The 18,592-nt window shown below is 67.0% G+C and overlaps 2 protein-coding genes across 3 annotated transcripts in view; one reads left to right on the top strand and one right to left on the bottom strand.

The window, feature by feature from the left end:
- The first annotated feature begins 142 nt into the window (after positions 1–142).
- On the top strand, positions 143–1,886 carry DNLZ (DNL-type zinc finger). Of its 2 annotated transcripts, XM_059926631.1 has the most exons (4): positions 143–438; positions 720–859; positions 1,126–1,189; positions 1,632–1,713. In XM_059926631.1, exons 1-4 carry the CDS (start codon positions 238–240, stop codon positions 1,638–1,640), a joined length of 414 nt encoding a protein of 137 aa, XP_059782614.1. In that variant the 5' UTR covers positions 143–237; the 3' UTR covers positions 1,641–1,713. The 2 variants fall into 2 exon arrangements, with proteins under 2 accessions (XP_059782614.1, XP_059782613.1); XM_059926630.1 differs by lacking the exon at positions 1,126–1,189 and having other exon boundaries at positions 150–438; positions 1,632–1,886.
- A 2,454-nt stretch (positions 1,887–4,340) lies between these two features.
- GPSM1 (G protein signaling modulator 1) overlaps positions 4,341–18,592 on the bottom strand; it is a 30,589-nt gene continuing 16,337 nt past the window's right edge. Inside the window, 6 exon segments of the mRNA XM_059926041.1 lie at positions 4,341–5,830; positions 5,833–5,971; positions 7,048–7,256; positions 7,634–7,790; positions 13,720–13,899; positions 14,745–14,815. Coding sequence (XP_059782024.1) covers positions 5,601–5,830; positions 5,833–5,971; positions 7,048–7,256; positions 7,634–7,790; positions 13,720–13,899; positions 14,745–14,815 — 986 coding nt within the window. The 3' untranslated portion in view covers positions 4,341–5,600.

The following is an 18,592-nucleotide window of genomic DNA, read 5'->3' as shown; positions in this document are numbered from 1 at the left end:
ATAAACGACCGCGGTCCGGACACCACCGCCTCCGATGGTCTTACTGCCGCGCGCACCCTCCGACCCCGCGCCGGCCAGCGCGCAATGCCTGCCGCCAGGGGGCAGCAGAGCGCGGCCCGCCGCCGGGACGGAAGCCGAGCAGGGCCGCTTCCATCGCGTGCCCGCTTCCGAGACGGCGGCGGTGTGGCCTCCGCGGGGCGGGGCGGTCTCGGCTGAGCGGGGCGGCCGGCGGGCGGCATGGTGCGGGCGGCGCTGGGCCTCTTGCCGATACTGTTGAGCTGCGCGCGGCCCCGGGGGCCCGGCCTGAGGTGGCTGTGGGGGCGCGGGGCCCGCCTGGAGGCCGTGGGGAGAAGGCGGGCCTGGGGTTGTGGCTGGCGGCGCTTGAGCTCCGAGCCGGGACCCGGGCCGGCGCACTACCAGCTCGTCTACACCTGCAAGGTGGGCACGTGGCGGGGGTGGGGCCGGGCCCGGGCCCACACCTGCACTTGGCGCTGGACGGCGCTGCGGGACGGCAAAGAAGGATGGGGTTGTCCTCGGGAGGCGGGGTTTTCCAGGAGAGGGGTGGGGCTATCACTCGGGGGGGGGGGTATCCTTCTGGGAGAGGGCGGGGGCATGCGGAGGGGTGTGGCTAATTCGGGGGGAGGGGCAATCACGGGGGGGCGGGTCCTTCTGGGAAAGGCGGGGGCGGGAGCAGGGCTTCACGTTCCAGTCTCCACCAGGTCTGTGGGACCAGGTCCTCCAAGCGCATCTCCAAGCTCGCCTATCACCAGGGTGTGGTCATTGTGACTTGCCCTGGCTGCCAGAACCACCACATCATCGCCGACAACCTGGGCTGGTTCTCGGACCTGGATGGGAAGAGGTGAGGCTCCCTGGGAAGGGTTGGGGACAGAGGTCTGTATTCCAGTGCTGGCCTGGTCCATCCTGAGTCTGGAGCCCCACGCAACCTCCCTGGGTGGGGTACCGTCCTTCTAATGAGGATTACAGAGCCCACATTTCCAGCCCAGCTTCCTTATCAACACAAGAGGTGTAGTTAAATTTGAAATTCAGATAAAACACAAGTAACTTTTTAGTAAAAGTATGCCCAAGATTGGAACATGTTTTTATTTGCTAAATCTTCCACCCTAGATCAGCTCCTTCCGGCCTGCTTCACTGCCTGACTTCTGCCCTCACTGACAGCCTCTGGGGGCAGGTAGGACCTGGTTACCTGTCAGGGCCACGGGCCTGCCCTAAAATGAGGGTGTCAGACTAGGTTGACTCTTAAAAGCAACAGCTTGCCTTTCACTCTGTGGTTCCTTCACCCTTGTAGGCACTCCTTCCTGAGTGCCTGCTATGGGGCAGGGATCCTAGCATGCAGCTTTCTTGTCCTGTGCTGACACTGGCTGGTTGACTGCACCAGACTTGGGGGGGGGGTGTGAGGTGCAGTGGTCAGGGCCCTGGGGCTGCAGGGTCAGCCTCGCCACCTTGTGGAGAGCAGTGGGGGGCAGTGGTCAGGAGCCTCCTGGCTGCATGGCCCTGATGCCACACCAGCACAGGGTCTCATGTGCTCGAGACTGGCCTGGGGTGCCCTCGAGGGACCAAGATGCAGGACAGCTTCGGGGCCTGGAGTGTCATGGCACTTCCCTCTTTCTCAGGAATATTGAAGAAATCCTGGCGGCCAGAGGGGAGAAGGTACACCGAGTAGCTGGCGAGGGGGCCCTGGAACTCGTTTTAGAGGCTGCAGGGACCCCCAAATCCACCACTGCTATGGAAGGGGCTGAGGACCAGGATCCCACGCACTCTGGCAAGACAGAGGCCAGCTGACCCACCTTCTGCCTTCAAGAAGGGTGCTCCGGCCCTGAGCCACTCTGGACTTGCCTGTTTCTATCAATAAACAGCCATCACTTGCAGATGCTGGGACCTGGGGCTCTCCTATCATCCCTGCTATTGGAGTCAGAGTGACTCACAAGAAACCCCCCCTCCGGGCTGCAGGCCAGGGCCTTCTGTGGCTGCTGGCCGTGTCTGAGTGGGAAGGGGCTGGACGTGGAGTCTGAGCCCCTCCTGGCTGTGGCTGTGTGGCCTCGGGCAGGTCACTTTGCCCCTCTGAGCCTTTGTCTTCCTGTCTGCAGATGAAGATGCTCACGGTGCCACCTTGTCAGGAGTATTAAGTGGAAAGATGGGACTCAGGACGGGCACGGGGTGGCTCAGCACCGCCCCAACCCCAGTGTCAGGGCCCCGATCTTTTTTTTTTTTTTGCCATGCCACACGGCATGTGGGATCTTAGTTCCCCAACCAGGGATCAAACCCATGACCCCTGCACTGGAGGCGGGGAGTCTTAACCACTGATGGTCAGGGAAGTCCCAGGGCCCTGATCTTGATGGCCAGTTAGCCGCTGTTCTTCCTGGGAGTGGGATCAGCACACCCAAGCCCCGCCGTGGGTCCTGCCCCTCTGGCCAGACACAATCAGGCCCCGCAGATCCCTCTGTGCCACCTGCCGTCCCCTTGATGCCCCCTGGATGGCACTGGTGAGCCGGTGCCAACCTCAGCCCTGACCCTTGGCCACTGGCCAAGCCAAGTCAGCAGGCTGGGCTGCTCCCCGTGGCTGCAGGCGGGCCAGGCGGCCAGCGGAGTGGGGGCTGGGCTGCTGTGTGCCTGGTGGTGGGCCGCCTGCCCCGTGCAGTGTCCCCCTCCCCGGGGCTGTGCAGTTTGTCTCCCAACCTCGTTTGACCGCCTTCTCAGGATGTTCCTGTGTTTATGAAAGCATGTTTATTTCCAGAAGTGTTCTGGGCTGTGTGACCTTCAACATGAATCACCAGCCACAATCTCACAGGGTCCCCGCAGGATCCGAGCTCCTGACGGCCAGCCCCGTCAGCACGGGCCTCGGCATTGTTCTCCAGGCGCTGGCAGCTCGTGCTCCGACTCGAATACCCCGTTCTCCCCGTGGTGAACAACCCCCTATTATCCTGCTCAGGGCCTCCTGTGACATTTGCGGAGTCAGTCACGGAGGACGAGCCAGCCCCGGGCCTGCTCCTCCGCAGAGGCCCCGAGGGACCCGCTGGCCTTGAAATGCCAGAGCAGCGGGGCCTCGCTGCCGCCACAGGGTTGGAACCAGGTGTGGGGAGGCCCAGGGAGCTGGCCGGACTCTGAGAATGCAGAGCGGACCCAGGAGGGCCACCCAGGCCAAGCCCTCCTCCCGTGGGCAGTTTGGACATGGGTGCTCGCCGCATCTTTTTATTGTCTGCTTTCTGACGTTTTGACGTCTGGGCCCTCTGACCCTGGAGAGCTGGTCAGTTCCTGGACATGGTAGGGCGAGTGCACCCAGGGCAGGTTCCGGACAACTCGGGCAGCCCCTTCACCCAGAGCCACTGAAGACCTTCTCACCAGCCGAGCAGGCCTGCTGGCCCTGCCTCACTGTTGCTTCCCACAGAAACCACAGGAAAGGCTCCTGCCCACTTTTCCTCCCCTGCCTCCTGACCGACCCTGGTGCCTCCCCACGTGGCCCCCGCCCAGCCGCCATCCATCTCCAGTCCCTTCTCAAGGTGCCCCTGGCTCTTTCCACCACCCCCCCCAACTATCTTCCCTCCCTCATCCCCGGCCAGGACTCTCTCCAAATGGTCAAATTAGGGTATCTGGGCCAACCTCCTGTGATCCTGTGACGGCATGTCCCCAAGCGAAGTCTTCTGAGGACAGCTTGATAGGCAACGCTGGGTTCGAGGACATCAAAACAAACTTCTTCCTGCAGGACTTCTCAGAGCCTTTAGCGTCCTGGCCTGGCTGTGAGCCGCTGAGAGGCACGGCGCCCCGCCGATATTTGCTTCCCGGAGCACTGAGAACTCTCTGGGGTGGGGGGTGGGGGCTCTACCCTTCCCCGTATAGGCCTTGTTCTCACCCACCCTCCCTCTTCTTCACCTCACCCGAGAGAGGCTGCAGGATGGCAGGCTCGGTAGGGAGGCCTGGGGCTCCCCGTGCCCCGCTCGGAGGCTGCCCCACACTGCGCTCCACGCCTTCCAGCAGCCTCGTCACGGCACCACAGCTCCTCTGGGAGGGGAGCGCGGGGCTCAGGGCTGAGGCTGGGCTTTGGAGGACACTTGGGCTCCTACACCAGCACCCTCACTGGCTGTGTGTCCCTGGGACTGCCGCCTCACCCCTCTGAGCCCTAGCCCCGCCCCCACCCATAAACGCAGCAGGGACCGAGCCCATGTGCGGGGGTGGGCGGGAGCAGGGGCAGCCTGGCGGGGCAGGAGGGCGCTGCTCCCCAGCCCCAGGCCCTTGGCACGGTGTAGGCTTGCTCACCCAGGTGAGGGAGTCACTGGGCCTCTGAAAGCACCAGCACCTCCGCCAGCCCTCATCCTGACACAACAGCATTCGCTTGGCAGACTTTATTTTTTTCGGGAAAAACAGAAGAACAAATGTACCTCTTGGGTTGGAAAGGACCCCTTGACAACATGGCAAACACACGTGTGAGCAATAAATACGCACGTACATTCGGGTGTGTGGGGCGGCCAAGCAGGAGCCTGTGCTCTGGCCTCTGCCCCCACACCTGCCGCCCTACCCTCGCCCTCGGGGGCCCCTCCGCCCAGAGCGCCCCGGGCTGTACCGAGGGGCGGGGGCCCGGCGGCCTCCCCACGCTCAGAGAGTGGGACCGTGGGGCTGGGTGAGGCGCCACGCAAGAGAAGGGCCGCCTGGGGGCCGTGGGGCTGCGCCTCGACCCAGGAACGCTCCAGGAGAGCTGGAGGTGGGCCCTGCAGTAGGCGGGCTGACACGGGGGGTCTGGGCGAGGGCACCGGCCACGGTCTCCCCGGGGGCCTGTCTCCTGCCCAATCCCGAGGGCCGACTCACCCCACGGGAGAAGGCGTGATGTCATCTCACCCCGCGGTGGGGTTGAGGGCTGGGTGCTCGCCACGGCCACAGAGCTGGAGCCCTCGCACCTGCCGCCCACCCCTGGCATGGTCAGGGTGCAGACCCCTACCGGCTGGTATTCCCAGAACCGGGCCGGCTCAGTTCCTGGGCTCCTGGGCTTGGAGTTGAGGAATGTGGAGCTCACCCCCTTCCCTCCCCGCCCTGCCGGCTCAGGACCACGTGCCTGGTGGGGCTGGGGACTAAAGTGCCAGGGCCCGGGGACCCCACGTAGGGGGCACTGCCTCCACTGCCTGGTCAGGCCCCAGGCTTTCCGGGACTGGCCTCCTCCTCCTCCTCCAGGCCCGGTAGGAGGGAGGGGAGAGGGGCTGGGAGGGGCCGGGAGGGGACCCTCCCCAGGGGTGAGGCCGGACTGGGGCGAGCACAGCTGGGCCAGCTTCAGGAGGACAGAAACGCCCGTGCCGCTGGTGGCCCCAGAGAAGAGGCTTCAGAGACACCTTTGGGGGTTGGGGGTCAGCGGGGTTTTCACATTTGGCCGGGCGGGGGTCAGGGAGAGAGCGTGGAGGTCTGGACAGCACCGGGCTTCGGGGCCGACATGCTGGAGGCCCGGCCTGGGGCAGGGGCGGGGCGACGGCAGGGCTGGGCGGGGCAGGCCTGCAGGAAGCTGCGTACCTCGAGGGGCCGGCGCAGGACCGGAGTGGGCCCTGGCCCGAGCCTGCTGCCCTGGGGAGGGGACGCCACGGGGGCCCGCGTGCCCAGCGTCCGGCTCAGTGAGAAGGGCTGGGTGGCTCAGAGCCTGCCCTCAGCTGTGGCCTCGGGAGGATTTGGCTTCTGAGGGGGGACTGTGGACATCCTGGACATTTGGGAGCTCCCCCCGGCCGCCGCCCCGGTCCAGGAGCGGGGGTGGGGCGGGCCCGGCTGTGGGTGCGAGGCCTTAGCTGGCGCCGGGCTGGCACTGCTGCCGGGGCTCGGGGGGTCCGCCCACCTCCTCCGGGCTCCCGGCGAGGTCCACCCGCTGCTCGTCCATCCGCTTGGCCTGGACCCTCTGGATGAGGCTGAAGAAGTCCTCGTCGGGCATGGTGGGGCCGCGGGGCAGCACGTCCGGCGGCGGGCAGCGCTGGTCGTCGATCCTGGAGGACTGCGCAGACATGGACACGCGGGTCGGCGGCCTCGCCTCCCCAGGCCTTGGAGGGCCCAGCCCAGCGCCTGGGCCCGGCGCTCAGAGGCCCCGGGGACACCTCGGCGGCAGTGCCAGCTCAGGAGGGCCTCCCTGGGACTCAGCTCCAGGGCACAGCGGGGAGCCCTGATCCTGCGAACGGCCTACCCGGCGGGCGAGCTGCTGGAGTGGCCTCCCAGGCCTGCTCCTAAGGCCACCAGACCGTGGTGTGTTCACGAGCCCCAGGGACAGGGCGGGGCCGCAGCTCCCGGAGCTGGTGGTGCCGAGCGCCCCAGGGCCCCAGCGGGTCAGGGGGCCGAGCGGGTGCTGGGCCTCTCTGCAGGGTCTGGAGCGGAAGGGCCGGGAGCCGGCGGAGCCTGTGGAGCGTGCGTGCGTGTGGGCGGAGCCTGTGGAGCGTGCGTGCGTGTGGGCGGGGCTCTCGGTAGGGGCTGGTTTTGAGGCTTCTCGGACTGGCCCGGAGCTGCACTTTCCTCTCCTCTGTGGGAAGCAATGTCACAGCTGGAAACTTTCCAGCTTCCTGCACGGGGGCTGTGAGGCTGCCCCCTCCCCAGACATTTCACTGAGGGTTTCCTGACCCTAAAACCCCACCTGCAGTTCTGCCCCGCCCAGACTGGTGGGCGGCTGCACCCCATGGCGTCGGCCAGACCCCTCCTGCCCTCTGTGCTCTGGGGGTGCCGCCTGGCCCTCGGTTTTCTCCATCCGGATGTGGAAGGCTGGAGGAATACCTGGTGACGCGCCCGGCTCCAGGCTCCTACACCGTAGGGAGGGGTCCGCCTGAGGATGTCCTGGGGTGACCTACTCAGGGGGCCCAGGAGGCGGCCCATGGGTCTGAGCACCCACGGGCACTCAGAGACACCGGCCGAGCCAGCCTGGGGTCCAGTCCCCCATGACGCACCCTGAGACGGAGGACCCAGGGCCCAGGCCGGCCTGCGTGGAGCCTCCCGGGGAGGGGCCCTGAGCTAACCGGGGCCGAGGGGCTGGGGGACAGGCGGGACGAGGGTGGCGGAGCCCCCGGCCGCCCCGGGCTGCAGGCCCACCTGGCACTTGATGAGCATGTTGAAGAACTCGTCCCCCAGTTCCTGGGGGTCCCCGTCACCACGCAGGTGGCCCAGATTGTTACGGGTGATGCGCAGCCCGGGCAGGCTGCCCACGCTGGCCCGCTGGTCGTCCAGGCGGCGGCTCTGGGAGCTGGCGATGAGGTCGAAGAACTCCTCGGTCTGGGGGGAGGCCGTCAGCGAGGGCTGGGCTGCGGGGCACAGGGGGTCAGGCCCGGGGAGGCAGGGACCTAGCCCACTGTGCCCCCGGAGCCCCCAGCAGCCTCTCTGCCGACCCCAGACCCCAGCTGCTCTCAGCCGCTCCTGCCGTGGGCCCGACGCCCGCCTTGAGGGCCTCCAGGGGGTGACGGAGGAGAGAGCCTGGCTTCCCACACCCGCTCCGGGACCGCTGCGCCCTGACACGGTGTGTTCCGGAGGGTGGGATGATTACACGTTTCCCGGGATGCAGCTTTGGGCAAGGCGGGGACATGGGGCTCACGGTGACAGGGGGCACTTCGCAGCTGGTCCGCCCCGCCCTCGGAACACTGCAGCGGAGGGAAGGGACCGGCCCCGGCCCCCGCGGGCTCACCAATCCTCTCCTCCAGGGTGGGGGCGGCCGTGGCTTCAGCAGCCGCGGGCTGACCCTCCTCCAGGGGACAGCGCTGGTCATCCATGCGGCTGCTCTGGAACTTGCTCAGCAGGTCAAAGAAGCACTCCTCGTCGGAGGATGGGGCCCGGGGGATGCTCTGGGGGGCGGGACGGGCAGTCAGTGCTGGCTCTGGGCCAGCCACAGGTGGCCCTGCTGTGGTCACCAGCCCCTCACAGACCCCCGGACACAGCTGAGTGGCTGCTCGGCTTGGGCCGAGGTCAGGACCCTCCTCCCCCACCCACCCCTCCGGCTCCCAGCACCACCACCGCCCTCCCTTCTCTCCTCCCTGGTGTCCCCCGGGGGCCCCTACTGGGCACTTGTGTCAGCCCCCTGCAGCGAGTGCCACCCGTGCCTGTGCAGCTCTGGAGCCCCAGCACCCAGCACAGCACTCACCAGTGTCTGCTAAACAAATAAACGAGTGAGTGACTGACTAGGCCCTTGGCAGCTCGTTATGCACACTGGAAGTGGCCGGTGCCAGGGCCCTGGCAGCGGTGATGGTGGACCCAGAGGTGCCAGCAATGTCAGGTCATACCACCAAAGGCAAGGAGCCCGAACTGGGGAGGTGAGGGCTTCTGTGTTCCCAGTCCCACCCCTTGTGGGGTTTGGACAGTTTTATAAGGTCCCCGGAGGATAGCAGATGTGTGGGGCCCAGGCTACAGAGACAGTGCTCTCATCCCCCAGCCCCTCCCTCCGCGTGCTGGCCGAGGTGGGAGCGTGGTGGGCCAGGGTCTGCTCTGGGTGGCTGGGGAGAGCCAGGACGCCAGGCTGGGGGCCCTGGGTTGGTGGTTGGACCACAGGGGCTCTGGAAGCTGCCCTCAGTGAGCATAAGTGTGCAGCCTGGGGGCTTCCCTGGTGGCGCAGTGGTTGAGAATCCGCCTGCCAGTGCAGGGGACACGGGTTCAAGCCCTGGTCCGGGAAGATCCCACATGCCGCGGAGCAACTAAGCCCGTGCACCACAACTACTGAGCCTGCGCTCTAGAGCCCGCGAGCCACAGCTGCTGAGCCCGCGTGCCACAACTACTGAAGCCCACGTGCCTAGAGCCCGTGCTCCACAACAAGAGAAGCCACCGCAATGAGAAGCCCACTCGCCGCAACTAGAGAGAAGCTCACGTGCAGCAACGAAGACCCAACGCAGCCAAAAAAATAAAATTAAATAAAATTTTTAAAAAAAGTTACATTAAGTGTGCAGCCTGGGCAACGGGGAGGGCTGACCTTGGGGTAAGCCAGCTGACCCGGGCAAGTCCCACTGCTGGGTCAGGATGGGGGGAGGGGCCGCAGTTCTGAGGCAGTGGGTGGGATAGGGTGAGACCAGGTCACTGGGTCAGGCTGAGTCCCAACTGGCAGGGTGGCCTTGGGCAAGCCCACTGCCACCGGCCTCAGTTCACACCTCCATGGAGGGCATGGTCTCTCAGGGGCTGCCCAAAGGGCAGGACCAGAGCAGGACCACCCCCGGCGCCAGCCTCACCAAGCCTGGTCCAGGGCCCTGCGGGCTGACGGCTGGATGGAGTGGCTTCCAGAGAACACTTTGGGTGCTAATTGGCACCCCACCCCCTCCCCCCTCGGAAGCTGGTGCCCCTGCCCAGCCCTGGCCTGTCCATCTCTTGGCTGGCTGGCTGGCGGCCGCCTTGTTGCTCAGAGCCCTGTCTGAAATGCGTGACCCCCAGAGCTCCCGACAACCGATCACCAACCCATTCCACAGAGGAGACTGGGGCCCAGGAAGCTGGCCCAGCCTGGGCTCCCAGAGCACAGTGAGGGCTTAGAGCGGGGCTCAGGCCGTGGGGCAGCGAGGCGTCCGAAGGCCGGGAGGACCCGCTGGCCGATGTGGGCAGGGAGGGGCAGCCGAGCGGGTGGTCCCACCGACCTGTGCCGGCAGGTGGCAGCTCGGAGGAGACCCCACCGGGCTCAGGCTCTTGGGTCGCACCTCCCCACCCCCTGCCTGGCCAGGGCAGGTCCAGAGTCAAGGCCGGAGCCGGGGGTTCAAAATCCACCCCTGAGGGCTCTGCTCTCCTGTGGTGCCCAGGAAACCTGCAGGGAAGGCAGAGCCGGTGCTGAGGGGCCCACAGGGGCCTTGGCCAGGGGGCTGCACCTAGTCGGGGCCTCCTGGGGACCTGCAAGCCCGGCAGAGAGTGGCTGGGGACCAGCGTCAACCCATGAACCGGTGGGGTCTACGTACAGGTGCCTCCCCCAGGCGCTCGTGGGCTCTGCTCGCAGGCTGGGGGGCCCCCGGCTCCGCCAGGTGTGGGGTGAGCGCAGCACCGTCCCCACTGCAGGGGCAGCCGTTGCTCCCGCCCCCGGCCCAGCGTCTGGCCCCAGCCGGGCTCTCCCAGGTGAACCGTGGGCCAGGTGAGTGGAGCCAGGCCCCTCCCAGGAAAGGTGGGACCCGGGGGTCCCACTCCACTGGACACATGTGTCCCCAGCACTCCTCCAGCCTCCCCTGGGCTGCAACTTGGGCTCAAGAGAGGCACCTGAGGGAGAAGGGGATTTGCTGTAGGCCTCTCATGGCGCCATCACCACTGTGGCCAGGGCTGGGCTGAGGGCCCCGCCACGGTTGTCCAGACAGGCTCCCGAGGCGCTGCGCCAGAGCCACCCCAGCCTGAGACCTGGGACTGGCCCGGGGCCTGGCAGCTCTCACCCTCCCCGAGCCCGGGGCCACCTGTGAAGGGCGGGCGCCCCCTCATGCAGGGCACTGCTGACCTGGGACCACGGGCACAGGGGGAGGCCCACGCCCCTCGCTCAGGACAGCGGCCTGCATCCCAGTAGGACACGTTCAGGGGACCTGGAGGCCACCCCATGTTCCCTCCCCTCTCCTCTGCCTGACTCGGGCTCCCTCCGCCCGGAGGTCAGAACTCCTTGAGGCTCACTCCAGCCCCACCGCAGGGGTTTCAGCCCATCTTCTCCCCGGGAAGAAGGAGCCAGCCCTGGTTGCGCAAACTCTCCATCCGCCAGGCCCGGCTGTCCCCTCCAGCCGGCCTGGCCAGCTCCTCGGGGCTGCGGCTGCCCTGTCCCGAGCTGCCCAGGATGGGGACGTGCGAAGGCAGGTGAGTACGGATCAACACACGGGACTCACCCCCACTGAAGTGGCCCGGGCGAGGCTGCCGGCTGACCGTCCACCCGCCCCGGCCCCCCAGGAGGAGCGCCCTGCCGCCCGAGTCCAGCTCCGACAGGCCGTGAGCCTCCGGCCGTGTCAGGGACCCCCACTCACGCGGATCCGCAGCCCTGCCCGCCGGCAGCCAGGTGGATTTGGGTGCTGGGCCACGGGGAGCCCAGGCAGGACGCCAAGGCCCCTGTGCCACTGCCCTGCCTGCGGTGCCCGGTGCTGCCTCACCGCAGAGACCCGCAGGCCCTGTTAGCTTGATGCTTAAATAGGACCCAGGGCGAGCGCCACTCCCCGTCCCCGCCCACCCGCACTGCGCGCGCGCGCGCGCACACACACACACACACACACACACCGTAAACACTCGGAGATGGATTTCCCTGAGCACAGAGCCTGTGGGCAGTCCCAGCAGCAGGGCGAGGGGATGAAACCTGTCTGGGGAGCACTTTCTCTCTGACAGCAGCCCCGGCCTCCTGCCCAGCCCGGAGAGGAGCCAGACGGATCGGTGTCCTTTCCCATTCTGGGCCTCGATGGCCGCGTGGCCTGACACCCTTACCCCCTGCAGAGCCACATCACCACACACTAGCCCCCTTGGCTTCTGCCTGGCCCCAGACCAAAGCCCCTTGGCCGCAGTGCCCTCCCTGGCCTCCTGCTGCCGCCTGGGTGTCCCTTTCCTGCTCTGGCAGATCGCGGAGTCAGCGTCAGCCCGGCCCTGGAGCCAGCAGGAGCTGACCACCCGAGGCATCTGGGTAGTCCCGGCAAGAGAGATGAGGACAGGACAAGGACACCAGAGGCCCCTCTTAGGGCCCCCTCTGTCCTGCTCCTTCTACAGTGGGTTCAGAGCTGCCGGCCCCTTCCATTACAGCCCTGGGGACAGAGGGCCACCACCAGCAGCCTGGGACTGGCCCTCTGAGGCCGCCTCCTGTCAGGTGCCCGGGTGGGCATGCGGGCTCAGCCCACCATCGGGGTCTAGGCCTCCAGCTGGGGCCAGGCTCAGAACCCTGTCGTAGGAACTTTCTCCAAAGACACCAAGACACCACCATGGCCGGAAACCTTGACGTGCTCTCTACGGGGGCCAACCTGTGGGTGCCAGGAGCTGACCCTGGCCTAGGAACCCCAGCCCTACCATTCCTAGCTGGACGCCCTCGAGCCATTTCCTTCGTACGCTGAGCCACGGTTTCCCCCTTAGGGCTGCTGTAAACAAGGCACACGTGACAAGCCTGAGCCTTGACTGCCATCTATTTGGTAGAAGAGGTCCTGGAACTGCAGTTACAGGGACACAGCTGGGCCAGAACTAACAGATGGGACGGGCAAGCGATCTCGCAGTGCTGGTCTCTGCCCGTGGCAGCCGCAGTGCGTCTGGGGGGCCTGGCTCACCTCCCCAGGCCCTGCCTCTGGGGCCCAAGGCTCTGAGGCCCCCAGATGGGAGGGGGGGGATGTACGGCTTTGCCTCGGTTGCCTCTTTGGGAAGGCTTCCAAAACAGCCCTCGTGCAGGGAGGCTGGTGTGGCTTGGGGATGCGAGAGAATCAGAGAGACAAGTCTCTCTTTGCGCGCTCCCTGCTGCGGGGCAGGGTGGGGTGGGGGGGCCTAGGCAGCTGGGGTGCAGGCGCTGCCCCCCTCGCTCAGTCCCCGTTTCACAGCATAAACAACGGGGTGTGGGTACGGACACCGCCATCACCTGGTAAGTATGGTCCTGGGTGAAGCCGGGCGGTGGGGGCTATGAGCACAGGCCAGGCCTCTGCTCGGCCCTGGGCAGGCCCTTCCTACTCCAGAGCCCGCTGTGGCTCCCCAGTGCCCTGGCAGGGGTCCTTCCCTGCCCAGGCCCTCTCTGGCTGGGCCGACTCCAAGACTCCCCCTGACCTTTGGGGCCGGCCCAGCCCTGCTCCCCATGCCCGGCCCCAGGACAAGTTCTCGGGCCCTCAGACCACACCCAGCCACCCTCCTCAGATCCCGCAGCCCCCGCTGTGCTGGTGGCAACACCCTTGCACTGCCTGGGCCCTTGCACTGCCTGGGCTCGGGGTCGGGGAGGGGCCTGACGGGGCCTCCTGCCCCAAGCAGGGACCCCGTCCCCTTCCCCAGGCCCCTGTGCCCTCCCCCACTCACCCCACTCCCCGGACACAGACTCTGGCCATCCTCTGGCCCATCCAGTGGGGCTGGGGTCAAATGGGGTCAGCGGAGGCTGCCCCAGGCTCACGGGAAGACGGGTGCAAAGCAGTCATTTGGGGCTAAGAACGCCCAGCACGGCACCCACGCCCCTCAGAGGCGGGGACGGTGCTGATTAAACCCTTGGAGGGAACTATTTTTAGAGTAACTCTCGGAGGTTTGGACACAGGTGTTCTGTGCATGGGGGGCTCCAGGCTGACCTCTGAACCTGGGCGTGGCCGGGCATGTGCCCCTCTGTGCCCCCCGTACCTGACCCGCTCCTGAGAGCCTGGAGAAGCCAGCCAGGCTCCTGGGCACAGTGGGACACCTGCCAGGCAGCAAGAGACCAGGTCCGTCCCTCCAGCCCCCCCGTCCGTCTACTCGATCACTGGTCCACCCACCCCTCAGCCGTCCATCCCCACCCATCTGTCCACCAGACCCCGGCTGTCTGTCTACCTCTGTACACCGTGTCCCCAGGACGAGGCTGCTGGCTGGGCCCGAGGACCTGAGCCGCACCCCCCAAGCTGTCCTGCAGACCCTTCCTGGGCTGCCTGTTGCCCCACCACCACCAGCACGAGGCCTCCCGTCCGGCTGATGAGTAAACCCTGTCCCTGCCCGGGGTGCCCCGGGCTTTCAGCAGGCCCTGTGCCCACCAGGTCCCAGGGGACAGCACAGGGCCATGACCTCAGCTCCCTGGAGAGGCCCGGCCCGGCCTCCAGGTGGGCTGTGCAGGATGGGCAGTGGAGCCCCTCACGGCTCCCCGTGGGCCCCCGGGGAGAAGTCGCCTACCGTACGAGGCACCTGCACCCGGACGTCCGCGCTGTCCAGTGGGGAGTGGCCACCCTCCTGGGGCCTCCTCTCAGCAGCGTCCGGCCCTTCCTGGTACTTCCTGCTCCTCACGGGGAGGGGGAGCAGGTCCCTGCCCGGCCCCCGCCAGTCCCCCGCGGGGTGGCTGTCTCCATTCTGCTCCTGGGGAGGGGGAGGAAGGCCGGGCGTGGGAGGGGGCCGGGCCGCCAACGCTCCCCATCCCAGGACCCCAAGAGGGGCTGAGCAGATGCAGTCAGCCCCGTTTCACTGGCCCACACGGAGGTGCTCAGGGGCCCGAGGAAGACAGGGAGCTGCCGGCAGCCTGGGGGCAGGGAGAGGCGGGGCGGGGCCTGGAGGGGCTCTGACCACCCCAAACACCACCTGCCCACACTAAGCGATGGGTGACCGTGGGCGGCCCTGAGCCTTGTCCCCCCAGTGGGTCCCCGTGGCTGTCCACAACTGAACCCAGTGTACACTGGAGGGACTGGAGGCTCCGAGAGGTCAGGCCACTGCTCCTGGGCCACACAGCACCCCCCTGGCAGGTACAGAGCGGCCCCGGGGCCCCCAAATCTGTCTGGGGTTTGTCAGGCCCCCGCTGCTCCACCCATAACAGCTCTGCTTCCCCCGGAGCAGAGTCCGAGTGAGTAGGGAGCAGACAGGAATGCGGACCGGCCAGGACACTGGGGGTCTGCAACACGTAAGGACCCGGGGGCCCGGGTGGCGGGACCATGGTGAGCGGGAGGGGAGCAGCCGCCGGTGCTGCGGGGTCTCCTGGGGCCCTCTCTGGGCAGGTGGCCCGTCCAGGGTCCTGGGCCGCACGGGGCACATCTGTCGCCCCTGGCAGGGAAGTGACGCAGACGGGAACCCTGGCGGGTGCTGGCAGCTCAGCAAACACTGCGCCAGCCTCATTATCCCGCTGCCCACGCTCTGCTTCTAATTGTAGGCGGCTGTCGTTGGCTGCCACCTGCCCCCACGTGCCCCGGCCGCCCGCCCCGAGCCCCACTCACCCGCTCCAGGGGGAGCCGCAGCAGGTCCCAGGTTTCCGCGCTCAGCCTCTGTGTCCTCTTGGGCCTGGCCCCTGCAAGGCAGCAGGCCCAGTCAGCCGGCGCCGACCCCGGGCCTCGAGGATCACGAGCTTCCCACCTCCCAGCCCACGTGGGGGCCAACGCGGCGACTGCACGACCGCCGCACCCCCGACTGGACAAGCACGCAGGCATCCAGGTGGGCCTGGCCGCACAGGGGCCAGGTGGGGTCTGGCTTCCGTGCCCTGCCCCCGTTAGCTCCAGTTCCCGAGTCCTGGGCCCGGCTCTTCCCGGCTCGCCTTTGCTTCCACTGTTCCCTCTCCTTGGATATCCTTCCTGCGTCTACACAGCCACGGGCCTCAGCCTTGGCTCAGCTGCTCCCCACACCCTGTGCCCGTACCGGGGCAGCCCAGGTCCTCCGGGGGGGCGGGCTGAGTGGGCTCTCCTCTGAGGGCTGGGCCTGGCAAAGCCAGGAAGCGCAGTGGGCAAAGTGACCGAGGCCTCTGGCGCCAGTGGACACCCTGGGGGTCGCGTCTCAGCACCACTGGCCTTGGACCAGTCACCCACCCTGCGGAGCTCAGCCCCCTCCACGCCCCACCCGCCCCCGTCAAATGGTGCCAGCGGACACACTGCCCGCAGCGCAGGGGGGCTGGAAAGCATCTCACGGCCCCTGGTGCGTCTCGGGCGCCCAGCGAGCTGCAGCCGTGGATGCAATGGTTCGCTCTCCGTCTCCACCGCCACCGCCCGCCGCCCACGGCTCCGCTCGTGAAGCTAAGCTGCTCTGTGGATGCCCGCGGTGCGGCGTGGGGAGCTGGACCCAGATCCCGCCCTGTCCAGCCCCGCGCTGCGGCCAGGTGCACACGCCACAGCGAGCGACCTCGAGGGGTGGGCGGGGAGCCCTCCACCCGGCCCCCGACCCCAAGCCTGGCCTGGGTTCTGGGCCCACACCCACTGTCTGGGACACGGTCCCCAGAAGGGAGCCGGCTCTGGCGGTCAGGCGTTCAGACCGGCCCAAACCAAACATCCAGAGCTTCACAAGAACTAACTGGGCAGGTGGCCTGGAGCGGCTGGCTTGGGCAGCCGTGCCCTTCTCCCTGTCCTGGCCTCCAGGCCCTGAGGAAGCCACACCCCGTCCCCCTGCCCTCCTAAGGCCGAGAAACGTGCCAGCCCGAGGTGGGGACGCAGTGATCCTCGGAGGGGCGTCGGCGGTCGCTGTCCCGGGAGCTGGGGAAGGAGTGGCCACAGCGGCCCGACCAGGTGGCAGCCGGGCAGGTCCTAGAAGCGTTCCCCCAGGACTAGGCCAGCTGACGGCCCCCTGTCCCACCGTTTGGCTGTGGTGGTCATGCGGGCCTGCCGTTGCCCCGCCCCCCAAGAAAACAGCCCCTGGCTGGCAGGCTTCTGCCAGGCCCCAAGCCAGAGGGGCGCAGCCTCGGGGCACACGGCCCACCCACGGGTGAAGCAGAGGAGCAGAGGGGCTGGGGTCCCCCCGCCCACCCCCAGCGGCACGAGGAACGCAGCTCTGAAGAGGAAACGAAGGAACTGGCCCCGAACCAAAGGACTGGGGACCCCTCGCCTGGCGGCCCTTACCCCACCCCGCCCCCGGCCTGCAACAGTCCTGCTCCGGCTCCTGCCGCCCCAGCGGGGGGCCTCACTCGCTGCCCGACCCTGTCTGCTGGGCCCCGGCCCCGCACAGCTCCTCCTGCCCCTCCACCATGAAAGGTCCCTCTGAGATGCAGCCCGTGCCGGCTCCAGGGCGGGTCCCTCACGGCCCATGTGGACAGCGGGTGGAAGGCCCTCCGGGCCTGGCTAAATGCGTCCTCTGTCTGGAGAGCGCGTTCTGAACCCAGCGCTTCCAACGGCCCCTGGGCTGAGCCCGCCCTGACTGGGGGCATTCAGGCACCACTGGCTTCCTGCCCCGCCCGCCCGAGAGTCAGGCCTGGAAACTTCCCGAGGACGGCGCACCACGCCTGGCCTGCGCGGCACCCTCGTCATCCTCTGTCCCCACCAGGCGTCTCGACACACTCTGTCCCAACCCACTGGTTTCCAGCTGCCCGGCCTGGTGCCCCCGACTCCCTCCTCACGTCCACTCCCTACTCCTGGCGGCTCCACCTTCAGAGCCGACCCAGAATCCGAGCCCCTGAGTCCCGCTGCCTCCCTGCCCAGCCTTGCCCTGTGGTCCCTTCTCCATGCAGGGGCCAGAGAGATGCCCCAAGGATCTGGGTTAGATCTTCCTCTGATGCTGGACCTGCAAAGGCCCCACTGCTGTGAGGGTGGGGCTTACACAAGGGCCCACGGCTCCTCCCTGGCGGGATCCCTCCTGCCTCAGGGCCCTTGCACGGCTGTTCCCTCCACCAGGACTGCGGTTCCTTCTCAGGCTCAGGGCTCTCTCTCTCCACTCCTTCAAGTCTTCACTCAAATGTCGCTTATAGATTGAATATTCTGCATCCTCCCAGATTTCATATGTCCAAGTCCCAAACTCCAATGTGATGGCACAGCAGGTGGGGCCTGGGGATATGATTAGGGTTGGCTGAGGTCATGAGGATGGGGCCCTCACAATGGGATCAGTACCCACATGAGGAGACCAGAGAGCTCCTTTGCTCTCTTCCCCCAACACCCTACCCACCCCATCTGTAAACCAAGAGGCCCTCACAGAACCCCGCCACGCTGACACCCCGCTCTTGAACATCCAGCCCCCAGAACTGTGAGAAATAAATGTCCATGGTTCAAGCCGCCCAGTCTGTGGGGTTTTGTTACAGGGCTCGAGCTGCCACCCGCTGCTGTATTTATGGCCACACCCTGCCCCACCCAACTTTCCTAACCAGCCCCCAAAGCACCTGAAACATGTGATTCTCTTTCCGCGCATTTATCATTTATCACTGCTGTGGCCCTAGAGCTTAGCAGGGCTTAGCATACAGTAGGTGCTTTAAGAATGGTGGAATGAGTAGCTAGTGTTTACTGAGTGCCTACCGTGTAAGGCCCCATGGGCAGTTTCATGCACTGTCCCTTCCGGGCCGTCGCCAGCATAAGAGGTCCTGGCCACCCTCCCAGGACTTTGGACACAGGGGCTCAAGAGAGGGTGACCACTTGGCCAAGGCCACAGAGCCCAGAGGGGTAGAGCCAGGGTCAGGACAGGGGGAGCCGGGGCCGTAGGCGTGCCTGCACGGGGCAGGCGTTACAGCAAGTCAGGCTCACCTGGAGAGCCCAAGAGGGTCCAGCTGAGAGTGGCTGGAGAAGAGTCAGATCTAAGGACAGATGAGGGCCCCTGTGGCCCCACAGCCTTGATCTGTCCATCACAGGTGCCTGGCACGCGGGTGGGCTGCAGGCCACTTGCTGAATGCACAGATGGCCAATGACGTGTCTGCATCTTTAGCCCTCCTGGGGACACGAGCTGTGCCCCTGTCCCTGCCAGGTGCTCTTCCCAGGATGACCAGTGGGCCTGCTTCCCAGATGGGGACACTGAGGCACAGCCAGGTCGCCACTTGGTCTGCCAACCAGGACACGCGGAGCCAGGGCCAGAGCCCACAGCCTAAGCAGCCGCTCAGACATCACTCCACGAACATCCCAACCTCCCAGGGTGGCTGGACGTGGCGTCCAGGGACTCCTGCTGCTCTGGGCCCAGGACGCCCTGAGCAGGGCACAGAGGGGGAAGGGACTGAGGAGCAGCACAGGTGGGGGGGGGGGCAGGGCAGCCCACACCCTGTAGGCAGGCAGGGGGACGTCCACCAGAGGGGACAAGCAGGCAGCCCCGTGGGGCTCAGCACCGACTCCCCCATCTTATGCGCTGACCGTGCTGCCATGTCAAGGGGGCGCAGCGGGACCTCCATCCAGCATGA

The sequence above is a fragment of the Balaenoptera ricei genome, chromosome 6, assembly GCF_028023285.1.
Source record: "Balaenoptera ricei isolate mBalRic1 chromosome 6, mBalRic1.hap2, whole genome shotgun sequence".
In the NCBI taxonomy this organism is placed as follows: Eukaryota; Metazoa; Chordata; class Mammalia; order Artiodactyla; family Balaenopteridae; genus Balaenoptera; species Balaenoptera ricei.
This window is presented reverse-complemented; position numbering and strand designations above follow the sequence as displayed.

Bases quoted from the DNA above. Each gene is read 5' to 3' on its own strand.
- DNLZ (XM_059926630.1), top strand. From the start codon at position 238: ATGGTGCGGGCGGCGCTGGGCCTCTTGCCGATACTGTTGAGCTGCGCG. The intron at 439-719 runs GTGGGCACGTGG...AGTCTCCACCAG, and splicing joins AGCTCGTCTACACCTGCAAG to GTCTGTGGGACCAGGTCCTC. The intron at 860-1,631 runs GTGAGGCTCCCT...CCTCTTTCTCAG, and splicing joins TCGGACCTGGATGGGAAGAG to GAATATTGAAGAAATCCTGG.